The 26,470-nt window shown below is 31.5% G+C and overlaps 1 protein-coding gene across 1 annotated transcript in view; it reads left to right on the top strand.

Annotated features, from left to right (window-relative positions):
* LOC127721586 (corticotropin-releasing factor-binding protein-like) overlaps positions 1–26,023 on the top strand; it is a 39,064-nt gene extending 13,041 nt beyond the window's left edge. The window contains exons 2-8 of the mRNA XM_052228360.1: positions 12,258–12,315; positions 16,014–16,168; positions 18,398–18,608; positions 23,234–23,409; positions 24,462–24,573; positions 24,912–25,056; positions 25,733–26,023. Coding sequence (XP_052084320.1) covers positions 12,258–12,315; positions 16,014–16,168; positions 18,398–18,608; positions 23,234–23,409; positions 24,462–24,573; positions 24,912–25,048 — 849 coding nt within the window. The 3' untranslated portion in view covers positions 25,049–25,056; positions 25,733–26,023. The remainder of the gene's footprint in view (positions 1–12,257; positions 12,316–16,013; positions 16,169–18,397; positions 18,609–23,233; positions 23,410–24,461; positions 24,574–24,911; positions 25,057–25,732) is intronic.
* The last annotated feature ends 447 nt before the right edge of the window (positions 26,024–26,470 follow it).

Below are 26,470 nucleotides of genomic sequence, written 5' to 3' on the forward strand. Positions count from 1 at the left end.
AATTTGGGCAATGTTTTTTCACTTGAGATTTGTTATAAAAAATGTATTCAACATATTCGTTATCGCTGTAGATAATTATACACATAAAGGATAAAATGAATCGCCAAAAATACTGGATATTCTTCCGAAATCCTATTGAAAACTTTGTTTTAAAAATCACTTGAATTGAGAAGCAGAAGATACCAAACAGAAAACATTAGATATATAAATTTATTTCGGTGCCGTTTCCAAATCTAATGCCTTCTGGGTAATATTTTCAAAAGCGTACACTAAAACGTTGTGTTTGGGTAACCACACCCTAAACTATATGGAAATTCAACCAATGAATTGACTTTATTGCATTTTGGTGTACGGGACAATGAAATTATACGCATCTGTTACACTTAGATGATATGCGTATACTTTCTGAATTGGTAAATGTGATCGGTCAACTCGAAAACTCATTGATTGAAACATATTGTTAAAGTTAAGTCAATGTATATATATATACATGCGCACTGAAATTTAAAGTTTGAAGTAGTCTGTGATTAAATAATTTACATCGAATGCATACAAGTGGTTTGAATATACCATTGAACTTCAAATAATGTAAAAAAAGGTCACCACGTTTGATGATAAGTTTCGTCATTTTTTTTTGTTATTGTCTTCAATACTTAGACAGATGTTCTTTCGGGTTTAATTTAAAGCTGAGCACCTGGTAAACAATTGCAGACTATACAAACTAATCAAATCTCATCTCGATATAAAGTGCCTAAGAGTACATTATTCTTATGTTAATCGGATAATTGATTTTAACGATATCTTGAGTCCTTTTATTTTTCTACAAGTACATCGTTCAAATTAAGTGTTGCTTAAGTCAGACAAAGCATTTATGCATTTAACTATAGCCAATAGGATTATTACCAATACGGTCTTTTCCAAAGATGATCACTATATCAGATAAATGGGGATTATTCCGTATCTAAATTTTGTGATGGTATAAAATTTGACCTTATTGATTTGTTTTTCGTGGCTAGTTCAATCTCTGTCGTCTGTTCTTTTTCATTTAGAATAAAACGAAAAAAAATATTTTTCCGGGCGATAAGTTTAAAATTGTGTGTGTGTTGTTTTAACACCTGGATTGAATATACTATTGAAACGTAGCTGAATCGCGATTTTAAGGTATTTATATATTTGAATACTAGTACAATGTCGTGTGTTTATGGTTGCTGAACCTTGTATTGGTATTATTTCAAAGTATAAGAGCATAATGGGGTCTTCGTACAAAAACATGGTTGCTGGACCTTGTGTTATCTCAAAGTATAAGAGCATAGTTATGTTTCCGCACAAGAACATAATTGGTACCAGATCCGAGTAATGCTAATATCTTAAACAATTAAATAAAGCAACCAGTTATAGCAGACAGAGGAATAACGGGCGTCAATTAATACTTACATTAATTTATCTTTTGTAATAATACTAAGAATGTTCTACCAAAGGAATAGATTACCTTAGCTGTATTTGGCAAAACCTTTCGGAATTTTGGGTTTTCAATGCTCTTCAACTTCGTACTTACATGTATTTGGCATTTTTAACTCTTTTTTTATTCGAGCGTCACTGATGAGTCTTTTGTATTGCGTATGGCGTACAAACGTTTAATCCTGGTATATATGATGAGTTTATTATGAATCTTAAAATTCAGAGATTAGCATTCATAATTCTTATATGATTTGCATATCTACAAATACTTAAAGGTGATTGATTGGTCGTTTATAGAAATTTGTCCCCTTGCTTTGGTACACTATATGTTAGTAACCTAGTATGAAAGCACTACGTCGATTTCACTGCAATACTTATGAGAGGAAACCTTGGGTTCCAAAAAAAGTTGAAACTGAAAGAAATAAATAAGAAAATGTCGTGATTGAAATTATAAACACGTGTTAACTAGTTATAATTAATGTGTAAACTGGGCCTATTTACTCACAAACTGAATAAAAGTCTTCGGACTTTTATTCAGTTTGTAAGTTAATTGGCCCATTTAACACATCCTCAACCTTTAGAAAAAAAAATGTTTAATCCTATATTGTGTCCATTAAGAAATGTCAGGATGACTCTGATCGATAAAGATAAGACATAATAACTGTTAACTAAAGATAACATTAATATGAGATAATATTTCCAATAAAATGACAATAATTATGTGAAACTTAAAAACATGCCAGGAACACCTGACCTATTTAAGCCTGACAAATAACAACACTGTTGTGACTTATGTTATGGAGACATAACGGACGATTTAAAAAAAATATGAAGCTGGAATATCGTCAATTACATTGAAAAAACGTTTGTTATGTCTGGGTTTTTATAGCTTGCTATGCGATATGAGTTTTGCTAATTGTTGAAGGCCATACGGTGACCTATGGTTGCTATCTTCTACGTCACTGGTGGAAAGTTGTCTCATTTGCAATCAAGTCACATTTACATCTTCTAATTTTATATTTTTTCGTCTATATACGTTCCTTAATTGATATTTAAGTATTATCATTTTAGTAACACGTGGAACAACACTATATTGTTATCTTGCCGAAAAGTTTAAGAAATAAGCCACTTAATTAGATCGGATAATAAGAAATCTATAAATGATCAGAGATGAGTTAAAATCGTAGGAATAGTTTTCAATTTAACAATGCTTACCATGTTTTACCATGTATTCGAACAAATTACATGTACTCTTTGAAAAAAGTAATCTAACAATCTAAAATAAATCATGATTTAAGAATATAGGTTTAACAAAAGTACATTAAGCCTCTATTAAACAAACAACAGTAGGAAAACACAGGTTGACAAAATAGGCCGTTAATATAAAAAAGAAGATGTGGTATGATTGCCAATGAGACAACTCCCTACAAGAGACCAAATGACACAGAAATTAACACCTAAAGGTCACCGTACGGCCTTCAACAATGAGCAAAGCCCATACCGCATAGTCAGCTATAACAGGCCCCGAAATGATTGATTGATTATTGTCGTTTCAAACTTGAGGATAGTTATGAGGGTCTGGATGGAGTTTACATAATAGAGAATAATGTCCAAAAAGTGCAGAAAAATGGGCAAAAAATATAAAGAATAGAGAAAATAGGGGAAAATAAGAATTGAGAATAATTGGGTGCTTAAATAAAAAGAATAGAAAAAAATTACTTAAAAAAGAATACAGAAATGAAGGACCCCCATCAAGACCCTCGGCTATTCCACGAAATCATGTTGAGCACTAGTTCAACAATTCTGCCAGTGTACTGTAGGGTTAAAAATATTTTGTTACATAATTGAACCCTACAACATATTCATGTGGTTGCCCCAAGTTGACAACCTTGATCGTCAATGATTTAAATGTTTGGTTTGTTTTTTTTTGTTATTTGGAGAATATTGTGTTGTTGTCAGATCTTTTGATTGCTTCTGTTTTATTTATAGACTCGGGGCTAATTAGAGTTGACATATTGGTTACACTTCTGTCTATGGATTGTGTGTATGTTGCACTCTAGAGGTCGTTTTGTCATTTTGGTCGTTGGGTTGCTGTTATATTGACGTATACCTCACATATTCTTCTATTCAAATGTAAGTCAAGGGAAAACTAACTCTGAGTCAATGATACAGTCTATATGAAAATTATATTAAGTAACTTATGTTTCAGCATATAACTGCAAATGATTTACGAATAAATTTTGATGAAATATCAGATTATTTATTAACTATAAACCCATTGACCTTAGCTAATAATATTATCTTCATAGATCAATTTACATTTACAATAATGTTTTAATTCACGTCACCAGTAATAATGATATCAAACATCATTGAATGGTTCAAGTGATAGAATTAACATTAATAGTACAGCAGAGGATTAATGATGATCCTCGACCATTGAAATGACCATATATAACCATATGATAATATACATTTATGGCCCGTTGAAAAGGTGAATATCCAAAATTGTCAACACGAGAAGGTGATTTCACTGAAGGCGCAGCCCGAATTGAAATAACTTTTAAGGGTTGACAATTTTGGATATACATCGCTTCTAAGGGGCCACAATTGTTTTATTATACCGAACTAACATTGGAAGGGCACCTACCCTTACTTGAAACACAAGTTGACGTTCTGACTTCAAAAATACATCTAATTTGTGTCTTAGAATTCTCGTATGTACAACTAAGGTAGATTCTTTTTGTAAAATATTGATAGCCCTGAAAAAGACCGTTATTAGAGATATCATCGGCACAAGATGCACGTCGAAAGCCTTATTTCCTCTTCTCTCGATCAATGGGCTTCCTGTAACTTGAACGTTACCATTTTGTTTATTTACGTCTGTGACGTCATTTTCATGAGAACAGATCAACAAACTAAAAAGGTTATTCGCCGGTGAATAATAGGGTTATTCAACGCTGGTGTAAAATTTTAGGGCTATTCGTTCTTCCTTGCAATTGAATGAAAATTAACTGATTATTCCATGTCACGTGATAACGTTTTACCCAATAGAATTGTTTAAAATATATGTAAGGTATAATAATAAGAAGCGACGTGATATATTTAAAATTACTACTGAACTACATAATGGGCTTTACTAGTTGTCGTTTGTTGATGTGGTTCATAAGTGTTTCTCGTTTCTCGTTTTTATATAGACCGTTGGTTTTTTCGTTTGAATGGTTTTATACTAGTAATTTTTGGGGCCCTTTATAGCTTACTGTTCGGTGTGAGCCAAGGCTCCGTGTTGAAGACCGTACTGTGACCTATAATGGTTTACTTTTATAAATTTTGACTTGGATGGAGAGTTGTCTCATTGGCACTCATACCACATCTTCTTATATCTATTTACTGTCTGATTACAGAACATCGTAATATAAAAATAAGAAGATGTGATATGATTGCCAATGAGACAACTCTCCATCAGAGACTAAATGACGTAGTAGCTAACAGCTATAGGTCAGCGTACGGCTTTCAACGATAAGAAAAACACATTACAAGCTACAAAAGGCCCCGAAATGACAATTGTAAAACAATTCAAACGAGAAAATTAACGGCTTGATTTATATACAAAACAAATGATATACTGCAACACACGACAACTACTGAATTACATGCTCCTGACTTGGTAAAGTTACCTAGAAAAGGTGGCGGGGCTAAACATGTTTGCGGGCCCGCCCTAGCTGCGGAACCGTAACTCTTATGGTCCTTTTTATATTTTTTTTTGATTTTGTGGACTCCGCAAATAGTCAAAAAATAACATAAGGACCTAAGATCTACGGTTCCGCAGCTAGCCCAACCCTTACCATAACATGCGAAAGTGGTGTAACAGCACAACATAAGAACAAACTATAAAAGTCAGTTGAAAAGGACTTTTTTAACTCATCAGATAGATACGAAACAAAAACACAACCCGGTTGTAGTCGACGTCATACATTGTATCAATTGATCAAATAATAAAAGCTCGACCTATCTACCATGAACACGAATAACAAAGAGACTACTCAGTGATTGATATTTTAAAACGAATCGCAATGTTTTATAATCATGAATAAAATAACGAGATGTGCAATGATTGCTAAACTATCCTCTATAGACCAAAATTCAAAAGACGAAAAAGTGTACAATCAACAGTCAATAATTAACAAGGACGATGCCGTAAGAAAAAATACAATCTATTAAATAAGACATTCCAAGAACAAAACATGCAAACAATGAAGCTAAGATAGTAGATAGCATAATTTAGGCGGCAGAGGGTTAAGGAACTTACAACTTACGCTGTGTCAACAATTTTCATAACTGTAATCTAAGCTTATAAGTAACAAAAAAATTATGTATCACAAGAGTGCAAAAAAAGCATTTATGAAACTGACTTTTACAAACTTTGACTAATTATTTTTATATGAATCATTTTTTCTTTGTCTATATACCCCCGTCTCTACATATAATTCATGTGGTCGCTTGTTCATTATCTCATCCGTTTTCGATTTATAGTTTACTCAGTGTGCTTCTTTTGTTGCTGATCACAGATGACTGTCAATGATTTCTTTTCTTATTACAATATTTCTAAATATTTATTTGATTGTGTTTTTTCTTATTGAAGGAATAAGTATTAAATCTCGATAAAGTTTAAACTAGTAATATTGCTTCGCAAAATATATGCGAAACTATAAAAAATGAATACTACTAGTATATGAATTGGAGCCTTTCATAGATTTAAGAAGATGTGGTATGAGTGCCAATGAGACAACTCTCCATCCAAGTCAAAATTTCTAAAAGTAAACCTTGCCAAGCACACAAGTTCTGAAAAAACCCGAAACTTTTATAAAAAATGTAACTCCAAATCAATTATCGAAATGTCGCATGCATATATATAACTTTTTTGCTTTTGAAGTCACATGATTACAGTTACATATTGATATATAAATATGCTTTTATATCGTATCCTTTTAATAATAAATAGCACTGAATTGTCTGGAAGTTTTTCGAAGTGATGTCCGTAGTTCATTTGTATTTGTAATTCGATCAAAAAGGCAGTAAAAAGCTTTTACAATCCAATATCTGGTGCATTAAACGGATACATTCGCTTTCTGATGTTTTCATTTAATGATCCGCAGTAATATAAGAGTTATTACCTAAAGGATTACATTAAGACTTTGCTATATAAGATTACTCGGTCACTAGTGTACAAAAAAGAAAGTATCCCGTAACATCTTATTGCATGTAAGAAAGCATTGATACACGTACAAGAAGTATTACACCATTTAACATTATATCATCTGTAACTGGTCCCCATATGCATTTTCCGTTTCCATTCCGTTCCTATAATTAAATACCAGCCGAACCAACTCTTTTGTAAGAAAATCGTACATCTTTAATTTGATGTTTTAAAGAAGTCTTTTCATGCAATCTCTTTCTTTGCAGGAGTAACGTCCGATTTTGATAGGCATTTTGACACCCCTCCTCCATTTATTCTCTCTATAATTCAAAACCTATTCGGTGCTCACGTTTTCCCTTTATCTTTACTTTTATGTAACACCTCTGTCTTTTACGTACGCGGGCTTTATATGCCAAAAATAGGAACTTTGGAGAGCATAAAAGAGTTTAAACAAACATGCAAACCCGTCTAGGGTCGACTTCACCTGAAGGTTTGCAACCTTGGTTTTTGAAGTAATTGTTTCCATGTTACACAATTTCGTATTTACATGCATGTACTCTAATTTCGATCTTTTTAAAAAAATTCTCATAACTTGAATTGTATAATTGCACACAATTAAGAGAACATATTTATCTTTTTTTTTTCTGTTTTTATGGATTAGTATTCTGAAAACAGCCAATATAAGAGGGTAGGAATGCCCTTTACCGTCAGTCGTCAAACGGTCATTTTCGGCTACCGTTAGCCTCAAATTGATTAAAATGTTATCGTGATTCGTCAAAGTATCCTTATTGTGTGATTCGTCAGAGGTCTCAAATTATTACCGTTATCGTTTTTTTTGGAAAGAATTTAACGTGATTCGTCAAAATCAGTCGATTTTTTTTATCGTCATAAAGAAAATGTACATTTTATCGTCATGCACCAAATATTACCGTTAACGTCATTTGGCAAGTTTTTTTTACCGTTATTCCTCATGAAGGTACCACCATTACGACCCTCATATAAAACCTGTCATCAATATATTTACATTTAAAAAAAAAAATAAAAAATCAGGAAAAAAATGTGTGAATCTGGGTCTTTTTATATATTTTAAAATGTGGTCCCAATATTGCTAATCATACAATGGTCAATCTGTATACTCTAAAATCATTGTCCTCAATCCACATTAGGAATATCTATACATAAACCAAATGAAGTATTATATACGCCATTAAAATAATGTTTCCGATATGAGATATTTCTGGAGATGTAAATAGGTACTTAATTGTTTACAAATTCTTTCGATTTTTCTCTGGTTTGACTGTCTCATAGTATTAACCATTTATTATGGAATCATAAGTTACTGACAGCCGATTCACACGATCTAACAGTTGAACTTGACACATTTTTAATGACTACATTGATTCAATATTCCGAATGACCGGAATTGACAGTTATACAATGACAATAGACTTCATTTGATAAATGAAATATCGCGTGATGTAAACAGCTAATTACCGGAAAATATGATAGATTATAGTTAAAGAAATTTAATAAATAAGCATAATCAAAAGTCATGCACAGAAAGTTAATATGGCTTATGGGAAATCTTGAAAATCAATTAACTTTTGTAATATGTAAACCTGGCATTTTTACAAATTAGAAGTCAAGCTGGTTACCAGAGTGATTTGATTTAAATCGTAAGAAACTAGAGAGGCACCAGTCCATATTGCTCATCTGGGAGACAACGGCCTACATTTATTTTATGAAAAGCATATAAATTTCAATTTCAATTACATAAAATGACATTAAAGAAAACTTTAAGGTCACAATTGTTTTATAAAAAGATGGGGTTCTAACAGCATATAAAATCTAATAATATATATTTTTACAAGAAAGCGTTCTCAGTAAAATAGTGGTTTAATGGTTTGCTTTTGGAAATTTGTACTTTATTTGACGCATTCAACCAAAATACAATACAAGGTATAATTGCACTCATACATGTCAAACATTAGCGATGAATATTCATGATAGCGTATTGCTGAAAAAATATAATGAAGAATACTGAAAGATTTATTGTAGGTCTTTCTAATTAAAAATGTTTGTTATGTTGAATAAAATAATATATGGATTAAATATCCAATGTAGGTAAGAGAGACTTCCGATTTCATGGTAAACTGAACGTGATAAGCATGCTTGTCATGACACCAATTTTTTTTTTATAAACTATAAACTAAAGCATTGTACAGGTCCAAGTTAGACTATTTTTACTATGTTCATTCGATCAGTATATTGAAAGCAACCAGATTTAATGGAAGAAAAACTGCATTCCATTCGATATAACCATTTATTATGCTTCATGTTAAAATGCCTGATTTTGATTGGTTAATACGAGGGAGATAATTTACTCTATCCTATAGCAAGTACTCTATCACCCTTCAAGGAGACGCTGGATCACTTGTGTGCTTTATTAGATATGGATGGTTGTTATATACAAGACGTCATAGTTTATTACTCTCAATGAGAAATTTAATAGACAGTAATAACAGAACATTCAGTATAATAAATTAAAGTACACATATCATAGAGGGTGATAGAGCAGATTGTTACCCCTCAAATAGACATTGTCACCTTGGCTTTGCCTCGGATGACAATGTTTTCTCGGGGTAAAAATCTGCTCTATCACCCTCTCAGTTATGTGTTATTTATATAATGTCATAATTACGCGTCGCCAGGTAAACTAAATTTGCGACAGTAAAACTACCGATGGACGTCCGCAAAGCTTCAAATACAATACAGTTATCGCTATGCTAATGCAAAACAAGTACATAATTCAATTTCAATCATTATCTCATTATGAGAAATTTAATAGACAGTAATAACAGAACATTCAGTATAATAAATTAAAGTACACATATCATAGAGGGTGATAGAGCAGATTGTTACCCCTCAAATAGACATTGTCACCTTGGCTTTGCCTCGGATGACAATGTTTTCTCGGGGTAAAAATCTGCTCTATCACCCTCTCAGTTATGTGTTATTTATATAATGTCATAATTACGCGTCGCCAGGTAAACTAAATTTGCGACAGTAAAACTACCGATGGACGTCCGCAAAGCTTCAAATACAATACAGTTATCGCTATGCTAATGCAAAACAAGTACATAATTCAATTTCAATCATTATCTCAGTGTAAAATTCTCATTAAAGATGTTATCTTCTTTGGTCCCTAAACTAGGTGACGTCATAGGTATGCTTCCGCCGTCAAACGTAAACACCGGGCGTTTTCTGGCTTCTTGGCCGCTTTAGAATGTAATTAAATTTGACAAAAAGAAGATTTCTAGGTGCAACATGTGAGTTTTTTGCTTATCATTGTAAAAATTGCATGTCAATACATTCCGCAATTCAAAATGTCGGCTTCCTTAGTTACAGACAAGGAGATAGAGAATTGTACGCTTACTGACATCCAATCAGAACCACTGATACAAACTAATTGCATTAGAATAATTCTCTTATGTATTACTGCCCTAATACATGTACCACTGAGATTGACTTCTTGAATTGGAAATCACAAAGTCGGAGCTAAATAAAAAGGTTATATCACAATCAAATATACATTTCAATTTCGAATAAGTTTAGGATGTTCAAACATTTTGACATTGAGCATCAATGAAGAGACATTAATTGTCGATCTGGTACAGTAAATTTGGTACCGTTAATGTTTTGTTCAGTTATTCAGATTAAATCATTTCACAATGTATAAATGTTCGGTTCTTTGTCACTTCTACTTATCTAAGTGTTGTTTGGTTGTCTCATTTCCATCTATCACTGTTTATTCATAAATTCTCATTAGTTGAACTCAATAAAGATATATATATATATTTAGTTTTTACAAGTGAACAGTTTTAATCAGTTAGGGTAACCGTGTCTTGTTTTCTTGTCGAAAACCTGCAGCATATAATTTAACAAATAATTGAAATTCTTTGTTCTCACTGTCGAATAACACTACATGATAACAAATATAAAACGTCATTACCAGATCAGTCTTTAACTAATTTTTCAATTATGCAAACTTCATGTAGGAAGTGAATAATTAAAAGTTCATATCGGATTTCTTAGCATGGACTTTCAGGAGTGACGGAACCAAATATTGGTACTATTCCATATGTGAAATGCCAAACACAACAAAGTTGAAGGACAAGTTTATTTCAAACATGTCATGCAATAATGGATTTTAATTGAAACTGAAACACAAGAACAGCTTTTGTATGTGGTTACATAAAATTTATTCATTGAAATTATATGGAAGAAACACAATATAATACAATATTTTGTAATTTTCATCTATTAAATAACAGATGTTTTGACAAGAGCATTAGTAATTGAACTTCTTGTGTATAATCAAATCTTTTTATAAAACATTTGTGACAGGTCATACATTACCATCTTTCAAAAGTCCTATTAATAATGGTTGTCAATCAAAACCTCTAAAAAGACAGATGGAAAGTCTTTTGAAGAGTCTTAAATAGGAACAACAGTTAATATATCTTGTTCAAGTTTCGCAAATAATTATAGTAGTACATAGTAAATATAAGTCATAAGAACTAGTTATTATTTTTGCTTTTAAATGTCACCCAGACGTTAAAGTTACCCAAAAATATATTTTAACTAAACTATGCACGTAATTTTTCATTTCCGAATTTACTTCAAATATGAGAAGTTATTGTTGTGATATCACTTATGCAGGAATTGAATAAACAAAAAAGTAGTTTACGGTTTAATTACTTATAAAGCTAACTATATTAGGAGTTTTCCTCCAAATCGTATTATTATTATTATTGTTTAGTTCGTTATGCGAATGAAAGATTATCTAACACTGGTTATCATATACAGTTGTTGTTTTATCATTGCGTTGGTATGTGTTATTTGTGTAATAAAATCCCTGATTTATATCTGAAAATGTTTCTTTTGTTTTCTCCTGATTTAAAATCTGTAGAATTTACTCCCAATATTGCAGGATAGTATTTCTTCCTGCACTGTTTATGCGATTGCTAAATGAAGTGCAGCTGTAGCTACTTGAGTGTATGAGTGAATCATTTTACAACAGCAGTAAAGTTCCTTTAGCTTGATTGAAGTAACTGCACGCCTTCTTTTGATACGGCTTTACATTTACTTGAACTAAGACTATTATACTGGTATTTCAAAGAGCGTCTTTTCTGTTTTCTGTCTTGTAATTCTTCTATGGGTATCTGGTTAATTCTCTGAGAGAGTTGTTTTTCGTAACGGCCACATGTTGTTATCCCTATCTAATACAAGGACATAACAGCTGTAAGTTCAATCATAATGTCCTTTGTCATTCAGGAATATTAATGACAGATCGCTGAAAATCTACATTTACAGCATTTATATACTCGCAATGATTTAAAGATTGACAAATTGTATATTTGCCTTATTTGAGGTATTTTGCACCAGATTGAGGATTTTCGGTGTCCGAGTTTTCTGTTTATTCATACAGGTATCCATAATAACCGGTTCCATATAATCTTAAACAACCATGATTTATTAGGAAATATTTTATTAGTACATCAGTTTTGTATTGTAAAATTTTTTGTTTTTTCTATTGTAGAATACAAAGAAATATGACTTCCTAAAAAGAAAAACAAGAAGTACAAATGGCGATATAGGTAATGATTAACTGTAATTATTTTTAATCATAGAACATACTTTATTGCACTTCTGCTGTTTTAACAATTGTCTCGACTATAGTGTTAATCTTCGTATTTCTGTTATTAGTTACATTGCAAGTTTGTTTGGATAACATTCTAGAAAATTTTGTAAGATAAATTTGACTCTAATTCAACAGTTTCTGAACATCGGAATAGTGGCTGTCCAATTCTAATATACTTAACATGACAGACAAAAAATAGCAAACGAAGTGACTGAAAGGAAAATAAAAAACCCACAGCAATATGAACGAAAAACACTATGTAGCAGGTGGAACAGTAATAATATACAAATAACAAGACAATAAATTCTATACTACTAGAATAACGAGGTCCAATTTGTTAGCCGACATGACGTAAAAACGACGAATCAAATTATTCAACTTTATTTATTTATAACTACTATAGGACAATTGTGTTGATTAAAAATTTGCACCATTCCAGGCACTTTTATTTTTCACATAATTAATATTATCAATTATCAACAAGTTCCGGGTCGAATCCGATACCTATACCTATAGTATATGTCACATGTAGCTTCCGGTTGTAGTAAGAAAACCAAGACGGGTTCAAACAAAAGATTTTGAAAGTAGAGAAAACTGTGCACCTTTTAATCAGCATGACAATACGAAAAATAAAAATCCAGACTAAAAATATGATGTAGGTACTTTAATTCAGCCACGGACCCGCGATGTTGCGGGTGTGTTCTAGTATAATTGGTAAACTTCGAAATTGACACTAATCACATTTCTTGACAATGAAAAAAAAGCTCATCGAAGATACCAGGCTAATAGTTTAGTACGCCTGATAAATGCTTTATTTACATTAGAATCATTAGTGGCGCTCGAATCAAAGCGGTTAGAAGGCGAAATCAATAACGAAATTGAAAAGCATTGAATATCAAAAGATTGCAAACGTTGTGCAAAATCGTGCCAAGGTCATCAATACCTCGGGGTATAAAATCATCAGTGTCTCGAGTAATTTTATCGTTTTATGAACAGAAATTTTTACAGAATATGACAATAGCAATGATATATCATGCCTATGAAAAAAATGCTGACTACTGAAATTGTGGTACCCGCGGGATGAAACGTGTACAAGCAGTGACATTGACCGAGTGATTGTAAAACCTCATCAATGATACAGTACGTCAGAAGCATTGTGTCAAAGACGGTTATCGGTCTAATTTGATAGGAATCAATATAGGGAAAGAAGCTAAAATACTTAATAAAACCGCATTTAAGTGTTATCTTTCATGTATAGCATTCCCTCTTTGTTATAACTATACAATGTGAGCATACAAACAGTACAAGAAAAGATATCGGTACCCTTTTAAAAAAATACGGAACAGATACCAAAGGAAAAAAACAAACATAACATTATCATCATATATTGTCAAAGACAAACGTATAAGATGTCCAAAACAATGTTCTCGATTTCTACCATAGATTAGACCGATTTATCTTCCAATGATCTTGGCTAAACGTCGTTGACAATAATTAACCTATAGTCCTGCTATTTCCTACGGGATTCTTTCTAATCACGACAAATAAAATGTCAGCTTAGATCAGAACAATAAAAAAACAATTGTATTTCAGAATATGCTTAGTAGGTTTTACGCAGCATTTAGCAAATTATGTAGCAAAATTAGTTTGATCTACAGTTCTAAGCTCGAGTAATAAATGAAACACTTGTTAAAGTTTCCGTTATAAGATAAAATAATTCTAATCAGACATATTAACTGGGTTACAGTTATACAAGTCATCTTATAAGATACTGTTTTTAAAAATGGATGTTGTTGAGTTCTTCTACTGTTCATGTCGGTTGACCTTCAAAATGCTCATAGAAAATATTTCATAGACATACAGTTGGAAATATGGAATCTATGACAGTCACTATATATTGATATACTGATGATAAGTTCATTTTAAACAGGACCATGATTGTCGTTTGTTCTTTTCATCATTGGTCTTGTATGTCTTCGTTGGTTCGATTTTAATGCAGCAAAAACATTGTATTTATTGATCATCGTACATTATTAAATTGTCTTTTCATCAAGACAGAATATTCGATGCGTATTTCATTTCCTGAAAGTAAGATTTGAATAGCATTTTGTTGATCAATGAAGGCAACAGTAGTTTACTGATGTTGTTACTGTAGACTTATTACTTGTTTGTACAATATTTCATTACATATACATGTATGGTGAAATTTATTACAAACTCGCACAATCCTTAGCAAACATGTGCTACTTAATCCTGATTTGTCCTCTTCATTTTGTTTTGGTTTTGCTAATATTATGCATCAATGATATTTTTGTATATGCTTTTTACGGCTTAACTTCACTTCCCTAAACACATGACACATGTATGATAACGATATATTATTCGTCACTGACATGAGTTATCCTATACTGAAATTCGCCGTTGATTAACTTAAAAAAATATTAAGCAACTAAGGTTCCAACTCCCTTAGGCAAAGTTGACAAGTGATGAGTTTGGCTAGTCTATTTAGGTTCCTTTTGTTCGAATAGTTCGTCACTCAACCTTCAAAATTTTTGTGTTGCTTCTTATCGTTCATCATAATGTCATATTCAGAAATATAGCTAATAAAATGTTATTTTCATTCACTTCCCTAAACACATACTATTTATAACAAACTTATCTAAAATTGTCCGTTTATAAATTTTGAAATTATGAAGAAACTAAGGTTTCAACTCCCTCAGGCAAAGTTGACCTTAGATGGATTTGGCTATTTGTTTTAGATATTTTTGTCATATAGCTCTTCAACTGTTTCGGTACTTATACATCCCTCGGATTTCAAATGATTGGCTTTGAGCGTTCCTGATGAAGGTAAATCCAGAAAAGCGCTTCGGACGCATGGAATTATTAGACGTGTTGTTTTCAATTTTTTACATCACTGGGTCGATACCTCTGCTGGTGGACTATCAGTCCCCGAGGGTATCATCAGCTCAGTAGTCAGTACTTCGGTACTGACATGATTTATAACAAACTTTTCTAAAATTGTTCGTTTATAAATTTTGAAATTATGAAGAAACTAAGGTTTCAACTCCCTCAGGCAAAGTTGACCTTAGATGGATTTGGCTATTTGTTTTAGGTATTTTTGTCATATAGCTCTTCAACTGTTTCGGTACTTATACATCCCTCGGATTTCAAATTATTGGCTTTGAGCGTTCCTGATGAAGGTGAATCCAGAAAAGCGCTTCCGACGCATGGAATTATTAGACGTGTTGTTTTCAATTTTTTACATCACTGGGTCGATACCTCTGCTGGTGGACTATCAGTCCCCGAGGGTATCATCAGCTCAGTAGTCAGTACTTCGGTACTGACATGATTTATAACAAACTTTTCTAAAATTGTTCGTTTATAAATTTTGAAATTATGAAGAAACTAAGGTTTCAACTCCCTCAGGCAAAGTTGACCTTAGATGGATTTGGCTATTTGTTTTAGGTATTTTTGTCATATAGCTCTTCAACTGTTTCGGTACTTATACATCCCTCGGATTTCAAATGTTTGGCTTTGAGCGTTCCTGATGAAGGTAAATCCAGAAAAGCGCTTCGGACGCATGGCATTATTAGACGTGTTGTTTTCAATTTTATACTCACAATATTTCATATTTTTATTGCTTCCGTTTTTTAGGATGTATGCATATGGCTGCAGAACCCGGAGATTACAAATTCACATCCGACGGAAGTGGTTCAGTATGCGGTCTGTATTTTATTAGTCCACCAGAAGACGTCATTGAACTACAATTTTTAGATTTTGATATAAGCTGTGAATCAGGATTATTAGCAGTAAGTTTGTTATTGTATCTTAATATTGTGATTTTTTACTGTAGAAATAGACTATTCTATTGTTCAGATGTAAACGATAAATAAACAAAATACGTTTATGTTTCCACAATTCATGTAAGAAGTAAAATACCATTGTTTTTAGTACTTATGGTTCGTTTTTAACTTGCAGGAAATTTCAAGATAAAATGAATTAGACCAGAAATTGTCATAAAAATATGTTTTCCTATTGATGCGTAAAGGCCTGGCAATAACAACACTTAAAAGTTTAATGGCTGTAAAGTGATCTTGAGAAATAAATATATGAGATTTTTCAGACAGTATTGATGATTCTAAATAACACCCCCATAATCAAGTTACATGAGACTCAGAAGAAAGGCTAGATCACCGGTAACATTATCGAATGGCTTTTTACTAAAGTGTCAAACTAAGATCAAATTATTGTATATCTGAATATAGAGATGTAGAACATGCAAAATGACCAGATGAATCCAAAATGTATGTCTTTATGTCCGATTTAGTAGAAAACGTCTTAAAGTCAATAATATAATTTCTTCGATGTTTTATCATCAATGAATTCGTCAATGTAGACCAATATTCCTCTATCTATTAGACGAACACTTAATTCTATTGACTCTTATATTAGTTCTAACAATAGTCGTTTGATTGGGATTGTTTATATATTATTAGATTACAGAAAGAAAATAGGCTTACCGGGTCATGGGGAAAACAGTCATTACTTGTCGTTTGATGTTATCCATTGATAATTTGTAGAAATCTACTATTTGTGTCTTATCTATCCATCGATTAATTTCTATCAAAAATAGATACCAAAGGGTAAAACTGAGTTGAGAAGATTATTTACTAAATATTCACTTTATTAAATGCTTATTATTAATTTCTGTGAGCCGGACTTATACTGGTTATTTAGTATAGCTGTAATGATAATTTATAGATTGAAAAATAGTACTACCCAATAAACGTAAGACAACACCATTGGAAATGTAGAAGAAGATTAAAGTTGTAATGAAAGAAAGACTGAAATCATCTTCGGGTCTTATACATCTTTGGCTTTCTAAGTTTTGGTTCTGAGCGTTCCTGAGTACTTCAAATCCAGAAAAGCACTTCGGACGCATATCATGTTATGTGTTATTTTTTATCTTCAAAGTTTCTCGACTACCTTTACACACTTGTTTATCACTGTAGTCTCCATTTCCAGTTAACTAGTTACAATTTATGCCCAACGTGTCCACTGCGCTCCACGTGGAGCAGGATCTGCTGACCCTTCCGGATCATCTGAGATCACCCCAGTATTTTGGTTGGGTTCGTGTTGCTCAGTCTCTCTTTTCCAACTGCCATTATAACTGGTCTTTATGTCATGCATTCACAGTACAAGTAGGAAATGAATCTTGAGATTGGTGATGCATGAATGAATAAGATGCCTTTTATAGTCGAAATATCAGGTATCACTCAGTCTGGAGTTCGTTCCATTCCGATTGGTTTATATCATAGATTGGTCTGTCTATACCTGATGCATAATATATTGTTTTGAAGAAGTATATTGATGTATAAACTAGACTGACTCGCTCAAAAACAAATAAAGGGCTTTATATTAAGTGAAAGGTTGAGTTGTTTTTGCATCGATTACTCCGTAAAAATAACATGTATTACTTATAATTAATAAAAAAATGCCCTAAAACTTAAATTCCTGATGAATAATTTCATCAACCCTTACCTAACATTTCTACCAGTGTATTAAGTCATGCTTGTAACGTCACGTGACGGATTTATGCATGTTTAAATCTTTTTGTTCCCTTGTCGCTCACCAGTTGAATGAGATTTAACGTACATTGGAATTATTACCTGAACATCTGTAAGTTACCTTCATGATTATATGTAATTAAGGTGCATGCTAAATAAGAAAGTATTGCGTGAGCATTGCCCTTTTCAGTTATCTTACCTAGTAGTTTTAATAATTTTCGTAGGATTGATTTAAAGTTTGAAATGACATTTAATTTTTACTTCATGATTATATAGAATTTAGGTGCATACTTCGTAACACAAAAGTATTTCGTGATCAATGACTATTCCTGTTTTCGAAACTAGTAGTATTTAATAAGTTTTCATGGGATTGCTTTAAATTTTGACATTAAAATTAAAAACGACACGCAAAAACCAACAAACACAATGTCAGAAATTCACTTATTTACTTAATCTGTATTTCTTTTCCAGTTAGTAGATGGTTGGGAGATGAATGAAGAATTTTTTCCAAGCCCAGAAGATCATGAATTAACTTTAGAAGAACGTTATCAGACATTCTGTAATCTTAGAAAACCGTCCAAAACGATTGTGGTTTCACAAAATGTTGCCTTAATACAACACCTTATAACCGAAGCAGGACAAGGATTTAGAGTTCGAGTTAGATTTGTTAAATCGCCACAACGTAAGTATTAATTTTACTGTGACAAGCTTAAGGGTCTTGATGGGGGGTTCTTTACCTTTGTATTCTCTAACTTGTATGGCTATTTTTCTCTATTCTTTATTTTGTGGCCCTTTATTCTGTATGGTTTATGTATCATTCTCTATTTTGTAAACCCCATCCAGACCCTCATGCTTTACTCGATTTTAGTTTTATGGACACATATAATGTGTACCTGGAAATTGTTCATCTTTTTTCTTTAGGTCTTATTGTTGTATGTCTTTCTCGACTGATGATCTCCTGGGGACACAAATATCCGTATTATTTGCCAACCTCATTGATAAAAGCAACCTTAATTTAAAAACAAAGAGCAAAAAGTATGAGATGTAGTTTGGATGTTTTTCTAGTTTTCTTAAGTAAAGACAAGTTAAACTCAATAATGAAAATGTTGTTGCTAATGTACACACATAATTTTATGAACATTTACAGTATAAACTACCCGTTTCACTTAAAAAAAAATTATTAGAATGAAATATAAGCAAAATATGTCAATGCTGTTTATTTCAAGAAAAGACATATTGATTCAAGTGATTATGGTTCATAATAAATATATGACTAACTTATGTAAAACTCTTTAACAAAAGCATCATCTATACAGGCAATCTAACAAATTGAATTTTAAAATATATTTCTAAAACGAGAATAACGTAATTAAAAGAAGCAGCTACTTTTATCCGTTAACAGCACACCTTTACAGAAAAACGTAAACACATGTTTCATCTTTTTCAAAATTTTTTTGGTACTGATTAAACAATGCAGTATGCCAGCAAGGTTGGGTTATTTTTGTTTTAATCACTTTACAGTGGCTAACCTTTTAGACTAGAAAATGAGAAGGGGCAAAATATTTCAACAATTACAGGGCATACGATGTAACAGTGACATCCATGTATAAATTTAATATAACTGAAAATATATTAGGCATCAAATTTCAGCATTATTTCAAACAGAATGTAAGATAAAGGTCGGGACATAATTCGAATATAACGGCCTAGGCCATGTTAAAATGTCCAAAAAAATAATGGCTTGCTAGAATAATGTCTTGAATAATTCTACTTTTATTTAGCATTTCCCGAGGTGATCTCAAGAAATGAGACATCTGCTTCTTGAAATTGACGATAATTTAAATGTAATTCATTTTCCACAGAAATACTTTACGTGGAAAATCCTTTTTAAAGTTGCTTTGTCACAGTTTTGATAATTCACAGAACAGTTAAAGTTGTAAATTATTAAATTGAAAACAGTACTTAATCTTCAGTTCTTTATTTGTACCTGATAATAGGATGGATGAGGATATTATATAAGGAACTTATTGAGGAGCATAAAAATGGCTACTATACAACTTAATCTACTTTCAAACGCGTTACAATCTAAAATTACATCAAAATACAATTTAATTTTTGTTAAATACTTGTAAGAATGTAGAGGATGGTAACACTTTGTACAAAACAGATAACAATATATGTTAAAAATCCTTCTCAAAATTGTAAGCACTTTTATCCGTGAGATTTCTTTCTGAAATGAAAAGTGTACTAACAACGATACTTTAAGGATACGCTTATGACTTTAACGTATTTAAGAAAAATGTCATGCAAAATGTGAATCTACAAAAAATGCTATAGAAACGGTTGTGTCATTTCATTGGTGTGTTGATTGTTCACAAACACACGTATCATGGAAATAATCTAATGTTTTAATAAACTATTATTGGTTGGTTGGTTTTATGTAGTTAAGAACCCTGTTAACCACGTCAACGCTTACACAACACTATGTTCTTCAAATAAATACATCCATGTAAATTTGACCAAAATCTCCAGATTATACTTTTTGAATACATGTATGCATTTGCCACTGAACGTTAAACAAACAACCAATCAATCTATGTTTTAATTAGATTATTAACACAAATTAAGCTGATGCATACATGTATCAAATAACATGTTTTAAGACTTGGTTAAAAAAAGTAATATAACAAAAATACCGAACTCAAAGGGAAATTCAAAACGGAAAGCCCTTTAAAAAATGGCAAAATCAAAAGCTCAAACATATCAAACGGATAGAAAACAACTGTAAGGAGAAATATATATGAAAAATCTTAACTACTTTAAAACGGTTGAATACTTTGTTCTACCCCAAGACATAGACTCTTTGATTCGAGTACTACTGGTGATTCTTTTGTAGACGAAAAGCGAGTCTTGCGTAATAATTTATAAGCCTTGTATCATTCGTGAGTTTTACTGCTTTTTGTCTAAACACTCGAAGTTGATGATTGAAAACCAAAGTTTAACACGAAGCATCAGTCGGCATGCTCTGAGAAAAGCTACTTATTCAGTGGCGGATTCAGTATGCCACCCCTTTGAATGGAAAATACATCATTTTGTAGCATAAACTTGTTCAAAAAGATATTTCTCCTCGCTACGTTTGGCAATATTTCTTCCATTTTATGGAACCACGCCCCCACTTTGAAAAATCCTTGATCCACCCCTGTTGTTATACATTATTAGACTATTGCAAATTGTAAAATGTCATCATTTTCTGTTTATATTGGTATTCCGTAATTCTTTGTGACATAAATGTCGTCTTCAAAAATTATATTAATTGTATTGATATATATCACGTAAACTACGAAATTAACAATATTGATGTAATCTCTTTTGTATTGTATGTGTTCGTGTGTGTGGGTTTGTACTTGATTTTCATGAATGGGAATCATTTTTATTACATAATTGTAATGATAGAGTACGTGCTTACAACATTTTTTGTCTTTGTCAAATAATTGACCACATTGCATGTACCAATATCGTTAATAATACTAACTATTTCAATTCCCGATACACCATGTTGGACGTCAGTGTAATAATGACTTATTATGAGAAGTTCTATATTCGAGTATACTAGAAACTTATTTCAAGACATCGTGATGTTACTAAAGATAAAAAAAATCAATTTGTATGCCTTTAATAATTTTTTTGATTCTTTCACTGACGTAATTGACTAATTCCCTTCTGTCTCATTGTTTTATTTGTATTTGGTATATCAACTCTTTCTATATATTTCTAATTGAGCTATGTTTTATTGGAGCACAATTACGTACTCTGAAATAAAGCATCGCGTGTGGCTTAGCAACATCAAAATGTATATCCTATTTGTCATTTAGCAAATAACTGGTGCATTGAACAACTTTTTATACTGGAGAAAGTGTAGAATCAGTACTTAATTGTGGTTAGTTGAGATCACACCGAATAATTTGAATTGACTACATAGGTAACTCTCGGTTACCCAAAACACAATTATTTACTTCAAGGAAATTGACATCATTATTTAACTACACTATCATTTATTTAGGAAAATTGCGAACCTGTAGGTCAATGGCATTGTTACATGTGTTACGCACATTGTTTTTAATATTTAATCCCTTTCGCAAGGTATAACTTTGTTTTAACATTGCTTTAACAACAGCCGAGAATTATAAACAAAACATACCTATATATTAGGGAATGAACAATTTTTATAACTGGAGTTCATTATATATTAAAGTGCATTTTTATTATATGAAAAGTTTTGTTCATTTTGTTCTGTTTTTTATCTAACTTTCGTACGAAAATATAAAAAAATAACCAATTTATTCAGAAATGAAACTTTTTGTTTTACTAGAGTGCATTATATATTGAAGTGCATTAAAATGAATGTTTTGTTCATTTTCTCCTATTATTTTGATCCTACTTTCGTACAAACATTTTCTAATACCAATTTGTTAAAAAATAAAACTCTTTGTTATAACTGGAGTGCATTAAATATTGAAGTTCTTCATTTTTTCAGTTATTTTCTGCTGTCTTTTAATGTCATTTCAACTCATTTTGTTGTTATTAGTATGTTCTTTTTCGCGACATTACTCGAACTTTTAATACAGATTGGAATCTTCAAACAACATCATTTTAATTTCACATCTGGATTATTTTAAGGCTAAGCTTTGACTGAATATAGACAATTCCTGTAAAGTCAGATTTATTAAATAATGTACTTTTGAAACAGTTCCAATCTAAATTAGTAGTTGCATCATATTGATTCATTCATTTTAACTTATGATGTAATTTTGGATTATTGGTTGTATTATAGTGGTTAAAAATATTAATAACGATTTTGATGTCATATACATGGTATAGTAATAGCTATTTTATGAGTTTCTAATAATGACAGTCTTATGCATTATAGTTGTAGTTGGATATCTGTATATCGGCTTTGATTTTATATGTAACTATGATTTATTTCTTTTTTTATATATACTACAACACGTAGATATTCTTTTGGTACTAATTTGCATGGATTTTGTGACAATAAGTGGACCACTAATACACATATCAATAAATACAAAATCTTACTAGGTATGTTTACAGAATTTTTGTAATACCAAGAAATGAAGAATCCACTAAAATACCAGTTTTCCTTTACTTAAAAATTGATACACACATTATAATTTAATTCACAGTACTTCGTTAGTTGCATGTATGATGTAACAGCAATTCAGAGAATAAAATTCATCGGGAAAGTTATATCTGAATATCAAACATTAATTGCGTTTGTTTATATTATAGCTTGCAACGTGGTATCATCAACGGAGACAGGGATCCACACACTGAAGAACTTTGGTTCAAGACGAAACTGTTCTGTATCCATTATTTATCCAGAAACTGTCAAGCTAGACTCTGTGGATGTTGGCGTGACACCTAAACATGCTCTCATGGAAGCAGACTTCGGAATAACTAACAAAGTAATTAAATATCAAATACATCTTTTGTAATACGTTGTTGTATTGTTATTTTGACAATACGAAATCACTTCATGAATAATTTGATATGGTCACATTTATACATTAATTTTTTACAAAACTTTGAATTGTTCGAAATACTTAGGGGTGTCTTCATCAGGAATACATTACCTTTGTTATATCTGGCAAAGCCTTTCGGAAAGTTGGGTCCACAATGCTCTTCAACTTCCTTATTTATTTGGCCTTTTACAGTTTTTGATTCGAGGGTCACTAATGAGTCTTTTGTTTCTTGCGTATGGGGTTATAAGCCTTGTTTCTTTGATGTCATTTGTAGCTGCCAATTGCGAATTGACCTTATAATTAAGAGGTCCGTTTATAAATGTTCATTAGTTTTTCAAATCATAAATTCAATTTTGATCTTTATTAAGCTAAACGATTTTATATTAATTGTTATTTTTCAATGAAAATTGGTTAAAATCCTACATATCACGTTCAACTTAGCAGCTTTGCATAGGTAACTGCCAATTTTGCCATTTATAGAACCAGTCTACAATTGACAACCGAAAACAATTTGTGTAAGGTGTGAAACTTATTCAAGTCGATATGGCGAATGGACTAAAAGGCCAATAAACTTCAAATTATTTCGGATTCACATAAATCAAATAGTGTGCTGTAATTTTAATATTTAATGACAATTGCATTCCCATCGTTTGAAATCCGTTAACAACCCTTTAATCAAAGGTGTATTATTTAATTCATGAAGATCTTGTAAACTTTTGCAAAGAAAAGTAGCTATCAACAGATTATAGATTTGTTTTCTCTAGGACGTTTCTCCCTTCGATAATATTGTAGTCCGGAAACTCCCTCTCCTTTTTAGCTCCATATTTAATCAAAAATTATATATCAGTACAATTATGTAGAATAAATACACGTCTGTAGACATAAATCACAACTGGTATCTTCCATGTTTTTTTACAAGCTGTTTCTTTGAAGTCATATATAGGTAGATAGTTTTAATATACACGCATATATTACGTTTCATTTTTACATTTCAGTGCATGACTTCCAATGGTGTTGATTTCGTTGAGGTTATGGGAGGGAACAGCTTTGAACTGAACAAATCAAACGACAGGAAAGGAATCGTATGTGGAATGAAGTCAAACACAGGTATAACATTATATAATTTGTATACCTCAATACCGCTAAATGTTATGTGTATATTGAAATTTTTAACCAAGAGTCCTGTCCGATTTTTTTTAAGAAGGAAGAAAAAACGATTTTTGCAATTTAGATCCATATGCCATTTTTTAAGAATAATATATAGTGTTACTTCGAATTGATGAAAACTGCTCAGCATTTAATGAATGTTAAATATTTTTCTAAACAACTTCCTGTGTTTCCCTTAAAATACGATCAATGTCATAATAGTAATTACAGCGTGTCAAAGCAAGGACAATAACAAGACGTACACAATTGTAATTAAAATGTTTTGTTGGTATTTTTAGGACCACTGGAAACAATCGTTGCATGCCAGAACACTGTTATCAGATTAGTATCAAGTGGAAACTTCTACAACACAGTAACCTTCTCCTACCGACCACCACACGGTGACGAATTTGCAAGGAGCAATACTGCTTGCTGAAAAAAATGGTAAGTCTCTTTTAACTTAAGAAGATACAATGGGGAAAATCATAAGTCGAAGAACATCATGATAAAAAGTAATAAAGACGATTAGACAAACAATATACTATACTACGGACAGACACGAACCCCTAGAGGTTTGATGGCAAGTGAAACGGAGAAGTGACTAGTTTCCTATCTTATCATATATAGTGGAAACCGTCTTTATGCTCATGACAGATAAAATTCACATTATATTGCGGATGTTTCTTAGAGGCGAATTAGAAGTATTTAAAAAACACTCAATCCTACAAAAACCAAAATCTATAAATTTTTGTAGAAACAAATGTTTACGATACATTTACATATATTAATGTGGACAAACGTATATAACATTATGCAGTTTATAATTTCTTATTATCCAACAACAGTTGCGTAAATGCATGCCGTCAAATTAGTTATATTGCATAACGATAGTCTACCTAATGAAGTGTAACGTTTTAATTTGTTTATGGTAATATTTGTGATTTAGCCTTCATGTACTTACTATGTTTTAGTGGATTCCTATAACATTTTTGTACCAAGCAGATATCATAGAGTGCGTAAGGGTTATGATACTGCATATTAATACTTGCAATATATCAAATTGCGAGTTAGTGTAATTATAATGTAGTTTGTTAACGTCATTCTTTTCTTTCTATTTCAGATCATCGTGGCACATGTATGTTGGCGAAACTTTACTTGCTACATCTAGCATGACTGTAAAGATGACAATCATTTTGTTTAGGAAATGACTAATGATATTGATAAAAATGAAATTGCAAATGTGTAATAAGATGCAACTGTAAATATTAAACTGATTTAGAATAATATCAAATGTTCGTGTAATATTTAAACTTACAATAAAATAAAATTTTGTCCCCAATTTAATATTTGTATACATTTGTCATGCTTGACTTAAAATATATTGAAATTAAAAATAAATTTCTTCACGTGAGTGAGTTGACAATTTTTACGACATTCGCTAGTAAAAAAAAAATTATAATACAGAAAAAAGTAATAATTTTCGTTTTGATATATTCTCTAGCTCTTTATGATATTGATTGTTCTTTTTTTTCTTCATATTTTTCTATATTCAGTTATGGAAAAGCAAGGCTGCGTCTTTTTTTTTTTTATAGGAGACACTCATTGATCGTACACATGAATATGTTCAGAAAACACAATTTTAATGACTGAATATGGGAATGGAGATCGCATCAATAAAATAATAAAATGTTTGACATAATAATGTTATGTGAGGGTCATCCAAAAAATATCTTGACATAACAGCCAACGCTCAACTCGTGTTAGAGATTTGAATTCTCTAAATTTCGACTGAAAAAGAGATTATCTTCAAATAAAGTTTCAATAATGTGGAATATTCTTTCCAAATTGCCCTAAAACC

Source organism: Mytilus californianus, unplaced genomic scaffold, assembly GCF_021869535.1.
Source record: "Mytilus californianus isolate M0D057914Y unplaced genomic scaffold, xbMytCali1.0.p SCAF_12, whole genome shotgun sequence".
Taxonomy (NCBI): Eukaryota; Metazoa; Mollusca; class Bivalvia; order Mytilida; family Mytilidae; genus Mytilus; species Mytilus californianus.